This window comes from Camponotus vicinus, unplaced genomic scaffold, assembly GCF_025532165.1.
Source record: "Camponotus vicinus isolate PSW18456_S1 unplaced genomic scaffold, iyCamVici1.0 SCAF_14, whole genome shotgun sequence".
NCBI lineage: Eukaryota > Metazoa > Arthropoda > Insecta > Hymenoptera > Formicidae > Camponotus > Camponotus vicinus.
The window spans coordinates 2,754,995-2,779,633 of record NW_028141950.1 but is presented as its reverse complement, the minus strand read 5'-3'; the positions used below and the strand labels follow the sequence as shown (position 1 = coordinate 2,779,633).

General features: G+C 34.0%; 3 protein-coding genes across 6 annotated transcripts; all 3 read right to left on the bottom strand.

The window, feature by feature from the left end:
• Nucleotides 1–1,203: 1,203 nt before the first annotated feature.
• Nucleotides 1,204–2,914, bottom strand: Prosalpha3 (proteasome alpha3 subunit). Its single transcript, XM_083089528.1, has 3 exons — nucleotides 2,762–2,914; nucleotides 1,693–2,320; nucleotides 1,204–1,573 (listed from the first exon to the last, which is right to left on the bottom strand). Exons 1-3 carry the CDS (start codon nucleotides 2,762–2,764, stop codon nucleotides 1,431–1,433), a joined length of 774 nt encoding a protein of 257 aa, XP_082945654.1. The 5' UTR covers nucleotides 2,765–2,914; the 3' UTR covers nucleotides 1,204–1,430.
• A 287-nt stretch (nucleotides 2,915–3,201) lies between these two features.
• On the bottom strand, nucleotides 3,202–6,179 carry LOC145965427 (uncharacterized). Of its 3 annotated transcripts, none has more exons than XM_083088963.1 (6): nucleotides 6,045–6,179; nucleotides 5,162–5,370; nucleotides 4,887–5,003; nucleotides 4,632–4,814; nucleotides 4,262–4,498; nucleotides 3,202–3,959 (listed from the first exon to the last, which is right to left on the bottom strand). In XM_083088963.1, exons 2-6 carry the CDS (start codon nucleotides 5,324–5,326, stop codon nucleotides 3,519–3,521), a joined length of 1,143 nt encoding a protein of 380 aa, XP_082945089.1. In that variant the 5' UTR covers nucleotides 5,327–5,370; nucleotides 6,045–6,179; the 3' UTR covers nucleotides 3,202–3,518. The 3 variants fall into 3 exon arrangements, with proteins under 3 accessions (XP_082945089.1, XP_082945091.1, XP_082945090.1); XM_083088965.1 differs by having other exon boundaries at nucleotides 5,162–5,316; nucleotides 6,045–6,154; XM_083088964.1 differs by lacking the exon at nucleotides 6,045–6,179 and having other exon boundaries at nucleotides 5,162–5,386.
• Nucleotides 6,180–6,603: 424 nt separating this feature from the next.
• LOC145964706 (uncharacterized) lies at nucleotides 6,604–24,483 on the bottom strand. 2 transcript variants are annotated; one of them, XM_083087739.1, is made up of 6 exons: nucleotides 24,342–24,483; nucleotides 18,471–23,359; nucleotides 15,451–18,388; nucleotides 12,375–15,378; nucleotides 12,054–12,293; nucleotides 6,604–11,763 (listed from the first exon to the last, which is right to left on the bottom strand). In XM_083087739.1, exons 2-6 carry the CDS (start codon nucleotides 23,266–23,268, stop codon nucleotides 11,698–11,700), a joined length of 11,046 nt encoding a protein of 3,681 aa, XP_082943865.1. In that variant the 5' UTR covers nucleotides 23,269–23,359; nucleotides 24,342–24,483; the 3' UTR covers nucleotides 6,604–11,697. The 2 variants fall into 2 exon arrangements, with proteins under 2 accessions (XP_082943865.1, XP_082943864.1); XM_083087738.1 differs by having other exon boundaries at nucleotides 12,375–18,388.
• Between the last annotated feature and the right edge of the window lie 156 nt (nucleotides 24,484–24,639).

Genomic DNA, 24,639 nt, shown 5'->3' with positions numbered 1-24,639 from the left:
TCGATAAAGTCAGCGCTCTTAATTATCTTCAAATCCACATGATAACCATAAGGATTTACCGATGCACGGTTAGCAAAGATTTATCACTGCTTCTCCCGATTTTTTATTAATTAAGACAATATTTATTCAACATAAAAAGGAAAAGAGCTTTTTCTAGATTAGAGTAAAGTGTGAATCACATTATTAATAATTTTGCGTATATTTTACCATTAGCTACAATTGTTATCAGAATCAAATTTTACTTTCAACGAGATGCACCAGGTGGTGTTGTCTCATTATACTGTACACGAGTTTATATTTTTTTAATTTGCATATTTATTAAAATTCTCAAGCTCCCGTTACAATATTTATACTAAAACAACAATTATTGATGTGAAAATAATTTTTATAGGGTGTATTTTTATGTCGAATCGATATTTTCGGTAACTTATATATGCCGTTTACACCAAGTCTTTCAGCTGGGAGTGTGGCGGCTCCTGTAATCCGGCTACTCGGAGGCTGGTTATGTAGGAGGGTCTGAGGTCGGGGGCACCTGCTGGTGCGGGGCTCACGTTGACTGGGCGTCCGCACTAAGCTCGCCATCAATATGGGTACCCTGGAGGAGTCCGGGGTGACCAGGTTAGCTAAGGAGAGGCGAACCGGGCCAGAGGGGAAACCCAGCAGCCAAAAGTCTCCGTGGCGGGCAGTAGTGGGATCGCGCCCGGGAGTGGGACCGCATCGGCAGCCTGGCTGATATGATCCGACACATAACTTTTGCACTTTTTTTCAATTTTTTAATGATTTCTGAAGGCCTCCCCTTACGTATTTTTACGAAATTTTATTTTTCCAAGGTACTTTTGCACATATTTTTTTTATTATATAACCGACCTGTTTGCCGAGAATACGAAAGTATTCCTCCTTTTTTGGACAATAGACTGATCAAAACTATTTTTTTATAATTATAATTATTTTGTAGCACTTGTATATTAATATATATTTAGAATAAATTTGATTATAAAAAGTTAAAAATTTTAGGAGAAATTTTAAAAAGACTAAACATGTGTTCCATATTTGTAGTATGAGACTTGTACCTATATAATAAACTAATATATCAACTTTTGTTAATTTTACTTATATTTTAAAAAGTCCACATTATTTAATAAAAATATGTTAAACCATAGAAATACTTAGAACGAAATTGGTGGTGGAGAAGGAGAATATATATAATATGTAACACATGTATTTATGGAAAAATTTTTATCCACTCTATTGTCTTATAATGAAAATGATGCTCTTACAGTTGATAAGAATTAATTCACTGTGGCAAGGAGATAATTTATAATATATAATATAAAGATTTAAATTGTATGTGTACATTAATTTCTTCTTGATATAATAAGCTTTGTCATCACAATACAGTTTATGCTTATTCTTTTATCTATTATAAAATTCTATGATTTCTGCTTTTCCTTCTTTGCTTGTTCCGCCAACGCTTCTAGTCGATCGTGCTCTGCGATTAAGGTATCCACTTCATTTGCTGGCAGTATTTTCGTTTTTGTTTTACCATTTTCGCGTGTTAATATCGCCATTTCCACTGCAAATAAAAAAGAAAAACTTTAATAACTTTGTCAGATGTTATTTTAAAGTATTCAAAATTAGATTTACAATTTTATCGATCTTTAAAATTATGTCAATTCATAAATAAAAATTTACCTTTTTCAGCAGAGAGTTTGGTCATATCTAGTGTCTTAGAGAGCACTTTAATAGCGAGTGCCATCGCATCTTTTAGAGTGGTCTCACCCTCTTTATATTCCTGTTTCAATGACGAGACTGCTGCTGCCGAATTATTCCCGATACACGTCGCCTTCCATCCACCATAATTTCCACTAGGATCTGATTGATACAACTGATAGCCATAGTGTTTATCCCATCCCATGTATAAAATAGATACACCAAAGGGTCTCTTTCCACCATACTGAGTATATGCCTGTTTAACGTCGCATAACCATGAGACAAGTTGTTCACAAGGTATAGCTTCCCCATACTGAAGAAGATATCTCTGTGCAATGAGACGTAACTCATTTGTTAACACATTTGCATCCGAAGTAATGCCAGCCACTGAACAAACTATGTCATCATTCAGCTTGTAGATCTTTTCTGAGAAGAAAACTTCGTCCAACAACTTGTTGGTGTTCCGTTTCTCAGCTACTAATAGAATACCATCGTTTGCTAATATACCCAAACAAGTACCAGCATGACTTATAGCTTCCATAGCATATTCGACTTGATAAAGTCTTCCCTCTGGTGAAAATATCGTAGTACGCGTATCGTATCTACGTGCCTGTAATATAATAAATATATAATTAACATATTACGTGTCAACTAAAAGAAATGACAATTGAAATTTGAATTGATTTATTAAAATTTATATTTCTATTTTACCATGAAATAAACGAATAAATTCGAAATAAGATTATAAAACTGTTGCGAATTATAAAAAATTCTCTTAAATTAAATTTTAAAAGAGTAATACATGTTTTTTTCGTACTTTATTAAATTTCAGAATTTTGAATAAAACATATTGATTCGATCATAAGAATCTTACGATATATTAAATATAGTTACGGCAATCAATGAAATTTACTAATATTCTAAAATTACAATAAATATTAGATTCGATGACAGTGCATTTCCCGTATAACCTATGAACGACTGAGTATTGAAGGTGCAAATATGACTTCAAAGCTGAATAGATGAATTATAGCGAAATTTATTCACTTACCATTTTGCGAAGACTTTTATGTTTTTAAGATATTTATTACTTAAAGAAAACTTCGAGAAAGTGCCGCGAGTTTGACACCTCAAGTGAAGAATGATTGGTAACAGATATATATTTGTGAAACTCTCGACTCTTCGTTTATATTCGAGAGTGACTATTCAAAATCGATAAAACTCGCGGCAATAATTAGAATCGATATATAAATATGAAATAATACAAGAGAAATTCTTTTTTTTTTTAATAAACACATTTTCATACTTTTTTCTAAAATTATATAAAGATAGCCATTAAAAAATCAACTTAATATACTTTTCTCTAATTTTGTCATTTTCTTTGTAGCTTCGTTCATTTCTTTTCCTTTACGTTTAATCCATATGAAATTTTTTTGATGCAAGAAAAAGGTTTATTCTCTAAATTTGAGGATTTCAATAATATGCAAGATAGCATTGTAAAGATATATTTATTATATATATTTATTATATATATTTGTTATAAGCTTCAAATATGACACATATTTATTTACACTTATAGTTGATTAATGAATTATTAGTAAATCAAATACATATTTTCGTAAATATCTCTACAATATCATGAACAAACTAAATAACTACTTTTTTCTTTAAAAATATTTAGTTAATTTTATGAATTTATTATTTATTGAAGTAAAAAAATATAGAACATTTGTTCATTCTGTTCAAGTTACTAACATAATATTGAATGTGTAAGATTGTACATAGCGTATGAGAAAAGTTTTATTTTTTTAAAGAGATTCTTCACGCAGTTTAAGCTCTTTCAATTGTTTGAGTAATTGCGCACTCTCTTCAGCGACAGCGTTCTGAATATCTGTCAAATAAGCTAATCGATCATTGAATTTCTTAAAAACATCATCGCATTTTAATTCCCTCTCATCTGACTCTTCATGTTGATTGATCTTTTTTATGTCCTTTATAGAATCTACCTTTTTCACATCAGAGTTACTCTTTAATAGAGCCAACATTTTATCAGTGATTCGTTCAGATGCTCTAGAAGTATTTTCAATAACGGTTTCATCTTTTTCTTTTTTTAAGTTATTGATATTGGATATTTCAAAAGTTTCATTTAACTGAGATTTTTTAATTTCTCCTTCATGATTTTGATTAAAAAATGACAAGTTTTTCTTTTCTTCATTGGTGTGCTGAGAATAATCTTGTGCACATGCTCCCTGCAAATGTATTGATTTAAATAAAAATAAATAAGCATATTATTATATATTATATAATATTATTTTAAAATAAATAAGAATATTAATAAATAAATTAAAGTTCAAAGAGATTACTAATTTGAATATATACTTATAATATTATTTTACATATAAGTTCAAGCAAATATTTATAAAAAATATTTATGTTATAAAAAATATGTAAATATTTATATGTTATAAAATATTTATATGGTATAAATATTTATATGATATAATTTATATGGTATATATTTATATGTTATAAAAAACATAATATGTATTACCATATCATTACTATACAGAGAATATTCCAATTGTTGATTAGTGTCATTGCATTCAGGAGCTAATTTATCATACAATGTTTTATAGAATAAATTTTGAAATTCATCAGTGGATTCAGATTGAGTACTTGTATGAAAATTATCATTTAACTGACTTCTATCAAAATCATCTTGCGTAGTTTCTCCATCATATAATGTTGCAGGAGTAATACATGGAGGACGTACTGGCGGTTCTTGTACCTAAAAAATTACAGCAAAAACAAAAAAAACATAAATATATGTATAATTATAATTAATACATTAATTAATAACATTATAATTATGTTGTTTATTTAGCTATACATTCAATATCTTTTTTGGAAATGTAGCTTACTGTATCATCTCTTGTTAATGATGTTGTTCTTGCAGTATTAAACGCTCCCTTAAGATTTGCTATACGCATTCTTTCGCTATCTCTAAATTTCTTCTTCTCTGATTTTGATAATCCAGGTACACACCGTATCACTTGTTTATTTGCTGATGCTTCCATTGGATCATAAGATGGAACCTCTGGTTCCTATTATACATATGTTTTAATTCATTTAAAGTAATAACTTTTATATAAACTAATTATTGCTATGTTTTATACCTCTTCCCAATTTTCAGTTGATCTATATGTATCTATAATTATGTCGTTTTCTTGTGTAACATGTCCAGTATCCACATTTATTAAATTTCCAAGACTTGGACATGTTTCGATATGTTTCTACAATATTAAAAAATATGAAATATAATAATATTAATGTAAGAAAAGAAACAGGAAGATTTTTCAGGAATATATATTAAATATTTTGAATATAAATAGATATAGAGTAAATAAATAGGTAAATAATAAAGGCTTACAATTTATGTTTGTATACATACCCTAAGCTGGTCACGATCTACTATATGACTTTTATCCAATGGACACTCTACTTTGTTTTCTGTCTTAGCAGTTTTTTTGCATTTAGCTACATGACTCATAAATTTGTATTGACGAATGCGATGTGCAGGATTGTAAGGACAGGAGACTAAAAGATCTGGTTCCATTTTGGAAATTCAGTTTTTTGTGAATTATGTAATACCACACTTTACTGCAATGCCATTATTAATATAAAATTAATTACTAAAGATGAGATACTAACAAAAATATGAAACAAAAAATTGTTAACTTTTAGTACATAGTCGACAATTTGAAAATAAAATCTTAGTCTTTCAATTTCAATCATTAATCTTTCTGTCTACTAGTCTTTCAATGTTTATAATATAGTATATTTGGATATATGTTTAGAGATATTGATGGAATATCAATTGGCTAAATAAATCTAGAGTCTGGAATTATCATATTATATGAAAAATTTGTACAAGTTTTTTTAGTAGAGAAATGATGAAAATTTAATATGAAATAAGTATAGCAGAACTTAAAAAAATCTTTCCTTATACTTTTCTCTTAATATTTTCATTTTGATTATATTGTTAACACACAAAATATTTTTCCTAATTAAATAAAATTATAACGAGGAACAATAATGTGTACAACAAAACAAAAAATAAACTTTTACCTTTATATTTTTATATTATTTTTAACCAATAAGGTAAAGATTTATTCGAAAATTATGTCCACAACTTTAATTTTATTATTAAAATCCATTAATCTTAACAAAATATGAAGTTTGATGAAAAGTTCGTTACGAGATAAAAACTTGGACACGGTTTCTTTGTTAATTTCTGAAAATAATTCATCACGATAACAATCGTATATACTTACTTTAAACACTGTATTTCTTTTCCTTTATGGAAATTTCCATCTAAAGTCTGTATTTTTCCTTTTCTTTTTCAACGCAGTATCATATTTCAACCATAAAGACGAAGAATAAGAAGAATATCATGGCCGGTATTCATAGTCCGTTCTTATATTTAAGATCGTCTTAAGAACCCATTCAACCAATCAATGACCGCATTGCAGCTATTTGATTGGTTGAATGGGTTCTTAAGACGATCTTAAATATAAGAACGGACTATGAATATCGGCCCATATCATAGCAGTTCCTGATTGGTATTCCACTAAATATACAATGAGAAATGTCTTTAGTCAAGATGATATAATATGAAAAGAGACAGAGATCCATCCAATACACATGTCTCTTTCTAATTCTGGCCTCGATTCCCGCCAAATGATTTACGAATCATTGATGAGCGCGCGTTTCAATCTTGCGAAATCTGTGGCCGCATTTTTTACGCATATATAATAAATTTATTCTCGAAGGAAATAAAAGGAAAGTCACAAGGTACGAAATTTGATGTGACAGTGTAAAATACAACATAAATTTCTTCAGACATTTCACTCTTTATTTTCCTTTTGACTATAATAACTTGAACTCTTTATACACACTCTCATAGCCTAAGTACGTGTAAATATAATAACAGAAATTATAACATATCGCGCAAAACTTATTGTTTTAAAATCGTATGTTTACAGACCTCGCTCTCTCTCTACCCTAATTCATGGAATGATTGCAGATATTTATCTCACAGTTGCAATTCCGTCGACATCAGAACCACAATAATGACAATTTTTGTAAGTCTTATCACGTATATCGTTTAATTAAATTACGAAAAGTGCACGTTTTTCACACAATGCGTAATAAAGCGACGCATCTTGCACACACACAAATTTATAAATTAGTTGTAATGCTAAATTTTTTTACGTTAAAAATGAATTGCTCAAGAGTACTGTTTTTCTCACAATGAATAGTGTTTTTAAACTAGCATTCGAATTACAATAAAATATTCTGCTTTGTTGTGTAATATAAACTCCTTTACTAAAATGTAGAACGCGTTATATAGTTAACGTGTTTGATATCATTATTAAAATTTACATGTTATATAAATGAGAAATATAATATACCACTTGATATTATTCCATAAGATTTTTTGACATATAAGGCTTTATTTTTTGTAAATACAAATTCAAGAATTGGTGTTTAATTCACACATGTTTGTAAAGAACATATGTCTATTTTGGTCAATTTTCATTATTAAAAGTATAATTTTATTTTTTTTAAATTACCATAATTCAAAAAACACTGTAACACACATAAAATTATATTTAATATCTGATAAAAGAAATGATTTAATATATACAATTCAATTATAGATCTGTATGTATGTATGTATATATATATATATACATATATATATATATATATATATATATATATATGTGTGTGTGTGTGTGTGTGTGTGTGTGTGTGTGTATAATCGTTAAATAATATTTATATATAAATTTCGAAACTTACTTTAGTAAAAACAAACATGTGTTTCACAAAGAAGAAATTCATTCGAGCACTATGCTTATATTTATAAATAACGCAGTGCAATAAATATAATAAACAGATACATGTACATTTCGAAAAATAATCGACTACAAATAACGCATGTGATCTGTACAATATATATTAAGTTATATTGCACATATCATCCAACAAGGATTTCGAAAACACAGTCCTGCATGAGCTTATACAGATTTATATTTAGTGGAAGTCAGAAATCCAATCTACTGCTGTCATCTTTAACTATTTAAGAATTAAGTATTTCTTATAAAGCGCGGCAAATTTTGTTCATATTTGCATGGGCGATTAATATTCCTTACTTATTAGTAAGTTCATACAGGAATTTATTTGTTTTAAAAAAACGCACTCTCTATTTGATAATTATACACAAATAAAAAATTTTCAGTAAAATCATCATAATGCCCATATCTGTTTTTTCATAAACGCTGACATAAAACATTACAAGTAACTTAGTAGAAATATACATATATAAGGCATTTTTTTAAATTCTTCAATTTGTCAATTTTCCTTACATTGAAATACACGCTTCATCATATCAATGTACAGATTTTCAATGTACATTATCAATATCTATACATAGTTAAAGGAACTTTTCTTACATAATGTACATGTGATGTATAAATTCATAAAATATTCCATGTACATAAATTCCAATATGTATGTATATATATATGTATATGTATGTATGTGTGTGTGTGTGTGTATGTATGAACATATGTGTGTGATGCATATAACATTTTTTTAAAATTTTAGGCACATCGAGCACACAACAATGATAAACGTACACAATAAACCTTAGTTATAAGAGCACAGTAACTTTTATACATATATATCTTTCTTCGATATATAATTAATAGTATAAATTAAACACGGCAGCGGTTATTATGATTTAATTAAATCATAGCACAGCAGAACTTGTATGTGTACATATATATATAATATCTAAATATATACCATATTTGAGAGTGTAATTAACACTTTATAAAATATTGATTCTATTTCATTAAGTCTAAGAATATTTATGGATTTGATTATTTGATTACAATGTAATAACATTAACATACATTTTATTTGATTGTTTGTACTACAGAGATTTTTTCAAAAACTGATAGTTTTTAAAATCAATAATGAAATATGTATATGTATGTATATAACAAATGATAACAATATTTATATTGAAATTATTAAAAACATTCGTGTAACTTGTTTCATATATATAAAAAATTATTTCGCAACAATTTATTGTATCAAGTCTTATATTTTAATAATTATTGTATTTTTTTATGAGGACATTCTTTTATACTTTCATATGTAAGTCTGTCAGTATTTTTCAGTTTACTTTATATTATTTAAAATACATACGCATATGTATATATATTTCATATATTATGTTAACACGATTCTTTTAGATACATGCATCCTTATAGTTATGTCCATATTCACCAAAAATCAACAAACTGTTGTTACTACCAACAATTGATATTATAATCTTCTATTGTTCTTTGCGTATTATATTCCGTATCATTCCATTATATCGCTATAAAATTATAATATTAAATAATATTAAATATATTATTAAATATACCATGTAGTCATTATACATTTAGTATCATGATAAAATAAACAATGTAGCATCAAATTATCATATCGATTATATCTAAAATATTAATTTTCATATTATGAGGCAACATGATTATTTTTAAAATTTCGTTTTCAACGTTTTATCTGAATGACAACAATAAATTTTAGCACATTTTGTTCTCTATAAAAATTTCTGATTTCTCAATTAGATTAGCGACTCGCAAAATATTTTCCATCTCTTATATATGTGTATACATAGGACATATATATATTATTTTTTATATTAAATATATCTTTAAAAATAATTATATAATTTGTTATAATGTGTGCTCCGATAACTAAGGCATAATTATGTATATGTGTATAAACATGCTCAAGTGTATAAATATATAGATTCATTTTTGTTATATATGTAGATATATCTATATATATAGATCTTTTATATTTTTGTTATATATATATATGTAACACGATACAACGAATACTGTTAAGTGTATTTTAAGGCACTCGTGCGAATAAAATCTAAAACATTTGAAACGAATAAAGTAAAATAAAGATTTTTTAACTATAATAACAATTCATAAACTAACACATCTAACTATTACATTTGGTTAAATTGGTCCAGAACTAGAATAGATTGAATGAAACTTTTACTTTATGTTAAACTCCTTGTAAGATAAATTAGGAAATAGTGTGAAATAATTGTTGAATACAATCGATCAACCCTGTATTAATATAACATTTCATTATAGCCTCTTAACAAATAATATTATGTATTCTATAACCCCATCTAAAGCCAGGAACTAGTGCTTTAAGGAATTATTTCACCCCGTCTTCACACTTAAATCTATAGTGCAAAGTTTCTCAACTGTATGTTTTTTTTTTTTACTATCAATCAATAACTAGATATACTTTGAATAATTCAAATCAAGTGCGAAATGTAAAGATAGAATAAAATTATGACTGTAAAACCTGTATTAATAGAAATTTTAGGATAGATACATGTATATATATGCGTAGCATTGCTATCCAGTGCTTAAACACCATGCACATATAATACACATATTTAGACTGTTTATGAAAAAAAAAGTGTAAATTGTGTGAGATTGGCTTCAACTTGCTCACTTTAAATTCTTCTAATATTAATATCACGGATTTTGCTTCAATAGATCCTCTGTGTTATGGCAATATATACATTTGTCAATGCCTAATATAACGCTAGATACAGATTTTCTCTACAATCTTCTCTAACGATCTTGCCATAGTTTTTGCATCAACTATAATATGAGAGCTATGGGACATTATTTATTTTGCATAATGATATCAATTTTGCATGATATGATTTTAATAAATATTCTGCAATATTATAATAGACGTTTCAATGAAGTGTGTATATATATATACATATATATATATATATATATATATATATATATATATATATATATATGTGTGTATGTATATGTATATATATATACACATACATACATATATAATCTTCCATATTTTTCATATATAATACGTAATATCATTACATTTAAAATAACATCAATAAAATATTACAAATAAAATAACAAGATAAAATATTACACAAATAAAACTTTACGAGTAATTATACTTTTTAAGGAAATAACAAAGAGTGTAAAACGTTTAATTATTTCAAGTGCATTTAACAGTAACGCACACACACACACATACACACACACAGAATGATAATATATCATTTTATACATTTATATATAAATCGCGCAAACAGTTATATAAACTTTCTATTATGCAAGATAAATCACTTTTATATGTGTTGTTCCATAGCTCACAAATTTCTTCATATAATATCTCTATACAATATAGGAATGTTTCATTTTTTCTTGTACAACGTCTCTATCATTAGAAATATGATTATATCATAAAATGCAGATTTTCACATAATTTTAACCGTATACATTTCCTAGTAATAATGTTGCCAGTGTACATATCTTTTGCAAACTGGAATGATAAATATAAATATATATATCCATGTGTATATATATACCTTCATAATATAAATAAAAATTCGCAGTGAGCACATTCAGCGCGTTTGAATCACTCATAAAACTTTGTACAAATAAAAGACCGAAGTCTTCTGAAAAGTGTAAATAATCGAACGTGTATTATTTTAGCTTTGCTAAAATCTTTGGCTAAACGTCTAATTGCGAGCTAGAATTGTCTCTCCGGTAACTTTCTGTTACTGATGACCTATTCATCGATTTGACTTAGCTAAAAATCAGCAAACATTTCAAAGCGTTCCATCTAGCAGATAAAATTTCGATGCTGACGCTATTAGTAGCAGCTATTAATCGTGTGTTAATAGTCTAGCTGCGATAGAAAATATTCGCATCATCTTTTATTATCATCGTGAATAATGTTTATAGAAGATTGCACTGTAAGCCATGTTAATATGATCACAGTAATTGTAGGTATATGTATATATGTATAACTTACTCCTGATTATTTATCAATGTCATTCTGCTTCCTAGGACTTTGCTGTGTACAGTTGAAGCTTTTTGTGACATCCTGAAAAAAAATTTCATACATATTAATACATATAAATTTTATATATATACACATATATTATATATACATGCTAATGTTAATCGCGTTGATTATTTCACTACATGTAAATTTTTGTACATTAATTTATTAATAATATAACAAAATATATATGTAATGTAATACAGATATAAATATTGCAGATAAATGCAACATACTTGTACTGCAATTTGCAACGGTGTATATAACAAAATATAACAAAATATATATGTAATGTAATACAGATATAAATATTGCAGATAAATGCAACATACTTGTACTGCAATTTGCAACGGCGTTAATTCACCTACGGAGCAATCATTTCGCGCGACATTCGCCGGCAGTAATCTGGGGCAAGGTTTGCCCGTGAAGAGCATGAATAGTGCGTGAATACTTCTACGTTGTGTCAATTCTATGTGACGATGTTGATATCCAGCCAAATGCCGTCGATGCCGCGATGTTGTTGGGAACCATCTCTCGCACAAATTACAGTATCGTCTGTGCTTTATCGTTGCCTGTAGAAGAAAACGAGGCAAGAATAGAAAATACTCGAGCCAATGGAAGAAAAGCAGATATATTGAAGATTTTCTCTTTACCTTCTCATGATAAGCTAATTGAGTTATGAAATCAGCGACAGATATCTCGCTTTTTTTAACATCCTTCGTATCGTCCTCAATTTTATCACTCGACATTATGACTTTGTCATCTATTAATTTGGACTCTGAGATATCGAGATCTTCATTATCCTGGATCGTGATGACAGGAGGTGATCGGGAACTATCTCTATCAGAATTCGCATCAAAATTTACAGTGATTTCAGGTTCCAATATCGGCATATTATCTTCCTTGGTAGGTTTAATTTCCTTCGTGTTACCATTCGTGTCACTTTCCTGATCCAAGGATTTCGATATTTTGGAAATCTTGTAAGACGCAAGTTTATTCTCCTCTCTCCGTTGTGAATCTTGCAATTGAACACTGTCACTTTGTTCCGTTAGGTTTTTCTTTCTTTTCTCGCTCAAGTATATAGTACGAATTAGACTCTCATTTGACATGGCTTCGCCGAGTCGTTTGGATGCTTTTAAGGATATCGTAGTGCATTCACGCATGTTTTCTATCGTTTCTTTGGTATCTGCCTTGTCATTTTTCTCGGATGATTTCATTTTTCTCTGAATGAAGGAATTTTTATTTTGTTTGGAATGTTTTTTATCAGACTTTTCAGCATTAGGTATATTCTCAGTCTTGTTACTGGCCGCGGGTGTAGAGTCCTTCTGAGCTATAATATCATTACAACAGCCTTGAGAAGAAGCATCACTCGAATGCGTTGTCTCCGAGAGACTATTGAGATCAAAACTCGAACCTTGCTTCTTCTCCGCAGCTGTCTTTGGTCTTGCATTGTTCTGACTTTCACATTTGGATTTTGAAAGGCACTTCTTCAAGGTCTCCTTAGCAGCCAAAACTTCTTTTATCAAAGAATCGTTGCAGCAGAAATTGTCCCTTGTCACGGTAGAAGCTACTGCTTTATCACACGATGATTTCGAAGAAATCTCCTTGATAGAGCCAACCAAATTGTTCTCCAACACAGATCTATCATCGCTACTAATGTCAATTTTCATGACGTGTTTATCTTTCGCGAGTAAACTCTTACTGTGAAATGAAGTTTCGAATTTATTGCAACATGTTATCTTCTGATCGCCACAAGATTCTTCGTTGGATTTACGACGTGAACAATAGCCAGTGATAGGATCTAATTTTGGCATGAATACATCCAGCAGATCAGTGTTACTATTATCTGTGATCTCCAATTCCAACTCGAATTGAGTCGGAATTGCGTCTGCCGAATATAACTGCTCGCTGTCACCATCTTCGATCATGTTGTTCTCCAGCTCGCTAGTACCATTCGGCGAAGCTGGCAAAATCTCTATTGTAGATTGACTCTCATCCGAAGACTCGATTTTAATAACGGAGGTTTTATCCATCTCAAAATTGTCCAACATGCTTGCGGGATCGTCTTTAAGCGAACCAATATCATCCTGCAAAGTGCAATTATTGTCTATGTCACCGGAGCTACTCAATCGTTCCTTCTTTATCACGATTTTATTACTATAATCCTTATCCAAAAAAACATCATCATTTCGCTCCTTTTGTTCTTTGTTAGTTCGCAGATTGACTTCCTCGGAAAGTGATTCATTTACATCGGATACTTTTACGAAACTTTCTATCTTAGATGTTGTTTTCAATTCCTCTAATGCGAGTTTAAAGTCTGTAGAGTCGTTTGACTGTTTGATGGGAATATTCTTCTTGTCAAGTTTATTTGAAAATATCGTATCTTCGTTTGCTTTCACCACTTGCTCGCGATCGATGACAAAACTGTCAGACTTGTGTTCATCGCAATGTAAAGTAGCTTTTTTCGAGTTAGATTTCTCAAACGATCGATTGACTTCCTTTTCGGACAAAGTAACGTCTATTTCTACTCGTGAATTATTATCGCGAGATCTCGATCGTTTATTATCCTTTTGAAATTCGTCGGTTGATTTACTACCTCGATTTTTCTTTGGTGTAGTACATGTCTTGGCCCTAGAATCCATATCTTGCGATGACGCGTAACTCAACGTATCGTTGATTTTTCCGCAATCGTAATCCGACATTCTTCTCTGTTTACACTTGACCGGAAGCAAATCGGACGTCGAATTCGATCTGGATAATTTATGGTCGTCTTTCTTTTCCCGATGATAGCCGTGTTTGCGATTTGAAAATATTTCATCTATAGTTCGCATTGATATAGGAGATAAAGATAATTTTAAATCCTTCACCATACTATCCAGGATCCGATATCTCTCTAGCTTGACTTCTGGTTGCCATTTTGCGCTCTTCGCGATAACGTTCTTGCAACTCTTACTCAGTTCGCACTTAAATTCTGCACTAGCGGATGTTCTCTTAATAATAACTTTGGGAATCTTTTCAGAGATGCGTACCAAGGGATTCTTTTTTGTTTCATGATCCGGAGCGATCGTTCGCATCGAATCGGACGAATTACTACGTCTCGTAGAGTGTCCTATCTCGTCACGTCCCGATTTCTTATATTTTTTTAACGGTACTTCTGGATGACATGAACTCTGTCTCTTCCGCGTCACTTCTGGAGACGGCGATTTGTTTCTCTCTTGCTTCCTCAATTTTAATACCGGTATCTTTTCCTCATATCTTCCTGGATCTTTCAATTCTTGAGAAATTGTATTATTACAGACCGAGTTATCCGACAGATCATTTTTTGAAGGATTCTTTATCTTTACCTTTGGTACGGTTTTCTTTACGCTTTTACGTTTAACGCAAACCTCCGTATCTTCGCTTCTCACTATCTTATTAGAATTCTTTTCATCCAGTTTGATCTTCATTTTGGGAATCTTGTTTCTATAATTACTTGAATCTTGCAGAGAATCCTCGGAATCATTCGTGTATAATTCTTCGTTTGTAAATAGAATTCGATCCGAGATATTTGCTTGAACAGGAGGAGTTTCTTCGTGAACAGCCTCGATGGACGGTGTACCTGGGCGAGATCTTGCATTTCTGATGATCATTTTGGGTATCTTCGGTTGACAGCCTGGTCTGAAAATCGATTTATTAATAATATTATTATCCATCTGTGTAACGGAAGATGAACTCATTTTTGTGACAAACTTTGAGCTGGCTTCGCTCTTCTTGATGACGAGTTTAGGGACTATTTTTGTATTAGCGTTGCAATCTGTCGCACGCAAATACGCCATTTTCTCATAACCACTGGAAGAAACTTGATCCTGCTCCTTGTTCTCGTCGTTGCTCGTCGGTGTTGCTTTGGACTCCTCGATTATCGGCGCCGATTCGACCGCTGACATATCGGATTCGTTCGGTTTGCTTGTAATCTCGTCGATCGCTTCCGAGACTCGAGACTCTTTGGTGACCGATGTCCTTGAGAGAGACAGATTGTCTAACAACGAGTTAGTTTCCTGTAACGAACGAGCCGCGCCCATAAAATCGATCGATGATTCGCCGATATTGCATAAACGATTGACAGCGTCTTCCTGAATCTGGCTCGTCTCCCATTCCATCGGCACTATGCTATCTTCCTCGGTGAAATCATGTTCGGACATCTGGGTCAGAGGGCATCTGTCCTCCGCGTAAATTCCACAATCAGAAGAATCTATGCACAATAACTTAGAGTCGAGACTTATATCGCAATCTCTGAGATTCTCTTTCGTTCCGGCTTCTTGAGGTTTTAATTGTTTCTCATCGCTGTTAATAATGCTTTTGATGACAGTAAATTCAGATATATTTTGTTTGTATTTCTCATTCGCGAATAAATCACATACATTTTCTCCCGCAGGTAAATCCAAAGCAACAGCTGGCGTAGATGTTATGGCGGTGTTACAATGATCTACTTCGTCATTTTCCTGATCCTTCGACAAAACTTCAGCTCTTTCTCTATCATTTTCCAGCTTTTGCTGCTCGTTGCCTAGTTCGTTATATAACTGCTCTATAGGTATGACGTCGGATGGATTTTGCACGATGATCGGTTCGTTTAATTTACATACTTTAGAATTTTCTGTGTCATCTTGTTTATTTGATTGATTAAAGTCGATTTCCATCGAAATATTCGATTCTATTGCAGGCGCAACTTTTTCACTATCTTTGCGATCGATTAGAGCCAACGAATCTTGTTGATGTAGAATTTCTTGACTTACAACAGACTCCAAATTATCCTTCAACGAATCATTGATCTCATCTTGTTTATTTAAAGTAAGCGCAAAATCTTTTACAGTATCTGTACACTTTGATTCATCGAGTATTTTTTTAGATTCTGCATTCAATTTGAATGTACTTATGACTTCAATATAATTTTCATTTGAAACTTGTTTCTCATTTGCATTCTCGTTAGATTTATCTTCCTTTGGAGAAGCAGGTGTACAATAAACTTGAATATCATCTTCTTTTAAATGAGATCTTGTTAATGTTTCCACATCTTTTACATTATTCATAGAACACTGATTTTTTTCTGACTCTTTGTGAATTTTTTCATCTATTACTTTAGAAGAAGATTGTTCAATGAACAAATCACTGGATTTAATTTCATCGGATTGACATTCTTGCTTCTTTGCATATTCATCATTTCTTTCAATATTCAACGATATATTAAATATATTTGCTGATTCATTATTAATGCCTCTTGTTAACGTATCATTCTGATTATTACACTCATTTTCTTCTTTATTATGAGGAACAATATCTAATTGTTCGCACTGTGAATCGTTGTTCCGGAGTGAATCTAAATCTTCAGTATAGTCGCATGTAAGGCGATGCATTATTGTCTCGTTTGCCGTGGTAGAAACTGCCTTGCGATTACTGTTGTCGGACGAATCTTGATCTGTCGACAAAAATGGGAAAGAATCCAACCGTTTCTGTGCGGCAAATATTTCACTGAAATTTAATTCCTTAGCACTACTGTTTCTCCTGTCAATATGGGACGAATACGATTTAATCGACTCCATTGTCTCTTCCCAACAAGGCGGTTTTGGTGGTAGAAATAAATTCGAATCAAGTACGGAGCTCTCGCTATGTCCTTTCTCGCACGCGAGATTATCCGTCGATGCTTTCGTCTTACAATATTTAGTGCTAGATGCGGCTTCATTGTCCAGATTATATTGTTTTTCGAGAAAGCTCAAGTCCAAGATATTCTTCCTGTTATTTTCTTTGCTCTCTTGTCGACTGCTCCTGTTTGTGTACAATTTGTCCGCATCATCATTGAAGAATTCCAGATGCGATATATTTCGGGATGTTTTTGCGCAAGGATTGCTTTTGTAAACATTTTTATTTGATAAATGATCAATGTGTCTTGTAGATGAAATCTCCCCTTCTCTCCCTTTTCTACTGGAAGCGACGTCGCGATTTCTTTTGAATATCTTCCGCATCTTGGAACAGTTATAATAATCGTACAATGGAGATCTCGCCAAATACGATTCGCGCGTATTATCGTAACTCTCGTTCGCGCGAGCTTCCATGATTAATTCGCGATACGTGAATCGGGGATTAGGACTGTAAGTGATCTTGCCATCTTTGGTGGTATATACAGGAACTGTATTTAAGTTTTCCAATTCGTCCGCGCTAAAAAAAGTCGGATTTACGTAACCGCTGGCGTTTTCGTATAGGTCAAAGTTGTTGAATCTACCGTCGTCCTTCTTTGACCTTTTCCATTTATCGACACGTTTTGCATTCGCATCTGCATTTTCGTTGGGAGCAACGTCAAAGTGGTTATAATCGAAATGTATAGAATTATTGTAACTGGCGTTTTCCAGACTTGAATCCATCGTATTCGAAGAAGTCGATGGAATCGCATTTAATTTAGACGTAATATCATCTTGGAAGTTTTTTGCATTCCTGCATAAAGAAGCAGTGGTATTTTCCTGATGCTCCTGAACGCTGACATTTCTCGACGTTGATCCCACGCATGGCGAATGATCCGAAGTTTTCAATTCCTCGATACAGGAATTGATAGCAATAACTTTCCTGTCTGACTCTTCGTGCAAGCTTTTTCTTCTGATGACCGTCTGTTCTGATTTTGATTCAGTTTCGATATTGATATTACCTGAAAGAAAGATATATTGTAAGATTATTATATCACAAAAAAAAAAAGTAATTTTCTTACCATTCTCAAAAATGTAAAATACCTTTATTTTCATATAAATCATCGATTAATTCTCCTTCCACTAACGAGCTTCGTCTTTTCTTAAGCGAGCCGGATATTTCGTCGTTAGTTGAGTCTTCTTTGTATGTGGTGCTAACCGCATCGTGTTTGACCACTTCCGTGTTGGTTGGATCCTCACAAACTTCAGTATACGTAGATGTTTCCGTTAAAGCAGCTGGAGATCGGTTGCGTCTCTCATAATCGTGACAATCCGCCGCTTTATCGCAAACTGTCTTCTTGTCACATTGAATTTCCGTTATATTTGTCGAATTCGATCTAACTCCGTTCGAGATCGAATTAGTCAAGTGACCGATCGTTTCAGCGACAGCATTCTTGATATTCTCGTGTAACAGCTTCTTCGTTGTATTTCGTTCCGTACACGACACATTTATCTCAATTTTAATCGCGTCAAGGGGACCGCTACTCTTCGTCTCTTCTTCCAAATGCTGCAATTCTTTTTGATCACTATCCTTGCGTTTTAAATTGACATTTGTAACTTGAATGGCAAAATCAGGATTTATATTCTTAGTTACAAATGTCTTCAAAATACTTGCATGCTTCTTCTCTTGTTCCTCGGATGACTTCAGTCTTGCTATGTCCTTTTGATATAGCTCCCTATTGCTTGATTGCAACACTTCTTCAGAATTCAACGAAGAATTAAGTTTCTTGTTCGCTTCAGAATCTTCTTGTGTATCTTTATTTTTATTCTGCAGTCCCACAGTAGGCGTTTTATACTTCATTCTCCTGTATTCCTTTAGAAGACGCATTCTTTCTCCGCTATCGTCGATATTAACGTTATCAATTACTCTTGGTTTATTACGTGAAATATCAGGTTCTTTAAAGCTCTCGACAGGACAGGATTTGTCCTTGAGCGTCGCCGCTTCTTGAGTATGTTTATTGTGATGTATAATTGTTTCGCTACATAATTTATCCGCCGCATTTTCGGACGAAAATGTTTTTTTGCGAGTTGTTTGATTGTCCGAAATTGATTTTTTATGATCCGTAAGTGTTACGTGTCGAGAATTTTTCGAGTCTTTTGCATCGATTTTTGCTGCTTTATTAGCGTTGACATTTCTCTCCAAAAGGGAATCCTCCTTCGCAAATTTATCGCCCGTAAATGTCTCGCATTTTTTCGACTTGTCGCTGCTTAAAGTCGAATGTTTTGTACTATGTGACATAGAGTTACTTTTTACAGTTTTCGTCGAGCAATCATCTTCTACCGCTGGTCTGGAATTCTTCGATGTGACATCGTTTGTCGGTAATAAACTTATCGTACTTGTTATTATTTGACAAGTCGACATACATTTCTTTTCGGAATAATTAACATCTCGACCATCAAGTTCAACGGGGTCCGGATCACTCGTAATATTTTGCAATGCAATATTGTTTAACTCCATCGAATTAGAATATCGAAGCGTAGTTTTCACGTTCGGTTCCGGAAGTATTTGTAATTGTTTATGAGCATCCGCCGAGGAGGTGGCTTGAGATTCGTTCGCACGATGCTCGGTGATCGTTGAATTTTTATAATCCCGCATCGGCTTACTCTGCTGCGTTCCTGTTGAAACGATCTTTAATTCATACTCACCCGCAGAGGTCAAAGTCATTCGCATACTGGCGGTCTCTGCGTTTTTCGTTTCATCGTGCGGTGAGGACGCTTTCTCATTGCTATTTTTCGAATTTTCATTTATATTCGCACGCTCCTTTTCGTTTTTCGTAGTTATCGTTGAGTCGTTCTTATCAATATTGGAAAATTCAAATGTACCAAGAACGGTATCGTGATCTAGCATGTTATTACTCGCGTCGTTTTTGAAATGATTCTCGGCTCGATATTCACCTCCCGACGAATCGATTGGTTTATTCCGTTCGTCGCTCAAATGATCATAAGGTTCCCTATTCGTCGGCGATTGCGTGAAACTGAGCATGGGACTGTTTTGTATAACTTCTATCGGATTCGTTGGTATCGTGAGATTATCGGCATGAGATTCCGACGATTCCTCGTTGTCGGAATGAATGGGCGTATTTAGTGTGGTAGAGATCGGGGTGCACTCGGATGTAGGTAGATCCGGCAGACTTATGTCATCCGGATTATGAGATTCTTCGCTCGCAAAACTGTTCTGCTTCTTCAGATTCAAGTTTTGAACGTCCAAGTTGTTATCTTTTATAGATATAGGCAAAATTTCCGAGTCGTTTACCCGTGTCTGCGATGTATCCTCCACTGTTTTAGGAGGAGAGGAGCCTTCGACGATGTCTTTGCTCAGCGTTTCAGCATTATATTCAGTTGAAGCGGACTCATTGTCGGTCTTCTTGTCAATCGCGAGAGTTATCGCGCTCGCTGTGACTTCTGTTCCTTCCTGAAAGAATGACACCGCTTCCTGTCGCTCCAGAGTCTCGGCAACCGTTTGACCGTTAGCAACCTGCAAAATACTACCTATCTCCAGATTATCGACTATATGAATTGTCGGTACTTCGTCAGGCCCGTTCCTTATACACTGTATGATATGACTTCCCGGTCGCACGATATTTTCTTTCGATATGATTTCCTTGCACGTTGAATCCTTGGCCATCTCGAGGTTCTGCGCAGCCGAGTACGATATCGTCAGACAATCCTGGGCGGGCACCACATCGATGTTACTGTTCTTATTTTGATTCTCGAATGTTATCACGTTCGAAGCGATCTCTTCCGATTTGGAGCCGTTTAAATCTTCCAACGTCTTCGCCGAGAGATTCACATTCTCGTAACCCACAATCACTACTGGCGTTGATTCGCTCAAAATAGCGCTTGGCAAGTTGTTGCTCGCGCCATCCTCATCTTCCGACTCGTCCCAATTAGCCAGAAACTGTCGTACGTCCAATTCCGGCTTGTCGGCGAATTCTTTGGACATTTTCTGTCGTATAGCCATATTGCCCGCGTTTGTATCCAAGTTATTAAAGTTTTCGCCTCCCGTTTTCTGCACTTCAAACTGGCTGTGATCGAGACTCTTTTGCGCAGGATATCCATCTTGTTTCTGAACGCTTTCCGAACACAGAACAGTCGCCGCGAGATCGCCGTTATTATGCTGCTGTGAGATCAATCGCTCCGGTTTTTGAACGTTGTGATTCGCCATTTCGGGAACACTGTCCTGCTTGCCTGCTTGCTTATCCGCCGAATTGTCCAGTGGTGCTTGAGGATTTACCAGCGGCACTTGTTGTATTCTAGAAAAAGCTTCGGGCATGTAATTAGAATTTATTAAAACGCCGTTTTGATCGAATTGTAAATTTATAGGTGGGATGGTGGAAGTATTAGTGACGGTCGACGCAGTGGCGCATGGTGGAGTTTGTTGAATAGGCCCTTGATATGTGATGTTTTGCTGACACTTCAGTATTTCTCTGTACTTCTGCATGCATTCCTTATACTTGGGATGTGATTGGTATCCAGGTATTCTCGAAAACTCCTTGAGATTATTTTCTATCGAGAATCTCTGCATCGCTACCTTCTGTTGATATAGCTGATATCGATGATGGGGAACGGTATGCATGGTCGACGCCTGCATTCTATTTACCATGGATACGTTGTCGGTGGCAGTCTCTTGACAGTCGTGTGTATTCTCTGTCGGTATATTTCTCGGGTATTGCGAATTAAAGTAGGTATTCTGCGCGGATGGAATCATACTCGGGTTCGGCACATTCGTGGCGGACGGTATGTTGCTCGGCATCATAGCGCCGCCATTGTTTTGATACGGTACCTGCTTACTGTTGTACTTTTGCTGAGGTATCACGAAACCTTGCTCTTGATGTTTAACCATCCCCTGATTCGGTACATTCATACCGCTCATCTTGGGATATTCTTTAACATTGTAGGAATATTTTTGATACTCTGCCGTGTAATTATAGTTTTGCATAGGATAATTCTGTAACATAGCCGAGGAAGGCGGGTAGTTTCGCGAAAGCAAACGATCCTTGCGATACTTGAAATCGGAAAAATTTCTCCGATGATCCGCATTAGGTCCGTTAGACGGTGGTACGACGGACGATAGAACCTCCTTTCCGTCGAAATTATCCTTTCTAAAGTTGAAATCGTTGTTGAATCGTCGAGCGTCCGCTTGATATCCGGCGGACGAACGAATGTTCTCTCTATAAGTCGCGTTGTTCTGGTAGGAGCAGTACTTTTCCCACTGCTGGTAACCTATATTAGGATCTGGATTGCAACACAATCCCTTGCAAGGAACATAGGATGGCGGAGGACCTGGTGGGCCTGCCGTTCTGTTAGCGGCATGCGAATTCACATTAGTGTTTCGTGGTCCTATAGATCCATGCGGCGATGCATTCATATTCATTACGTTTGGTCCATTCATATGCGAGATAGGCCCGTTTAAAGGCACCTGATTGTTTCTATAGCCTAGCTCCTCGTTCAAACCGCCTATCGGGGCATTTCTCGGGTCCATAGGATTATCCACCATGGGATTTCTTGTATTCGAAGGTCCATAGTGACTAATGCAATTTTGCATTTGTACCATCGACGCCAGAGGGGTATTGTCAGTAGCAGCATTGTGGCCATGCGAAATGTTACTTGCCAGATGTGGCTGGAAATGCCTCGGATTGAAATTAGGATCGCTTTGATGTTTCTCGAATCGCTCAGAACTGAGATTCAAACTATTCAACTGTGTCGGACAGGTTGGACTAATACTAGAAATAAACGATAAGTGTCCCGAATTGACATTTTGAGCAGTAGATGTTACGTCGTTTATTCCTGATTGCGAGGGATTATACTGATGCCAATCTGGCATATTTCCACTGTAGTTCATTGTACATTGTTTTGCTATTATTTTCTTGTTGATTACATTGTTCTTCTTATTCGCAGTAAAATGTGTCCAATTAATAAGAGCAGGAGGCTACCTGAAGAGAACAAATAAAATATGTTATAAATTTGCTATAACATTATACAGAATCTAGAATATATATATTATATCATATATATATATAAAATACATTATATCATTTTTATAAAATTATATAAAAATGTATATATGTACATCTTAATCATATCATTGAATATAATTATTCTTAAAGATAATATGTTTATTTATATCTTTCCTTATTATGCATATATTTTGCAAGAACACATAGTGTGCATTATCTCTACAATTATTCTTGTTTTATAAGCGATTAAAGCAGCAATTAAAATAATAATTTGAGTTCGGAATATCACGACTTTAATCCGCTTAATCAAACTCAAAATGTTATGCACGCGACGCATTATAACGTAACGCAAGTATGACCTAGATATTACTTTGACATCTTTAGCACACGGGACCATGCTTATCAGTATGGCCGAATGTCTTCATTATGATGCAAATAATTTCGCAACATTCTACACGTTATCTAGCTACGCGATACGGAACGCATCATGCGTCGACGTCGAGGAAACGTCGTATCTGTCATCGATTCCAAGACCGGAGTCGGGAACCCGACTCAAGACGGTACCGAGACAAACTGACACACAGGTGACACCATATTTACCCCAGTGTTGCAGCCATTGTTACAATTAGCCTACATCGCGCGATGTCCTTCATCGTACGCATGTTTACCGTGATAAATGGCCGAATGTTATTGCTGTCATTCGTCGTATATCGCGCGCGGGACGGTAAACGTGCGTAATTTATACGCACGTACCTGGCACAAGTAGAAACGCACCTTGCTGGACGGACCTTGAAAGTTGTACGATTGACACCGCGATTGATATCGCGCGCGTTATTCGATCGTTAAGCCCTCGTGAGCGTTTGCGACGAGCTCGTCGCGCTCACTTTACCCTCATCGTCGAGAGCATCGTCGCGCACAAGGTGCACGCGAGACAATACGCGCATTCTCTTCAACTTACCTGCACACATTAACATCGCTCACAACACGCACGCCATATTGGACACGACTGCTCGCGGAGAAGGAAAAAAAAACATCACGCGCCCTCTGCGTCAAGAGGTGCTTCGTGCGCGCGACGCGATATGCCCTCTGCGTATGTGCGCGCGTGTGTCGCGACTCGTACCTGGGTTGCACCTGGGCGCACATGCGTGTGAACGCCTACATCGAATGCTCGTGAAAAATGCTATGCTAATCGCCTTACGCTTCGCTTAATATAGCTGCACCGCCACGAGTGCCGTTGGCTTGTTAAGACGAGGAAC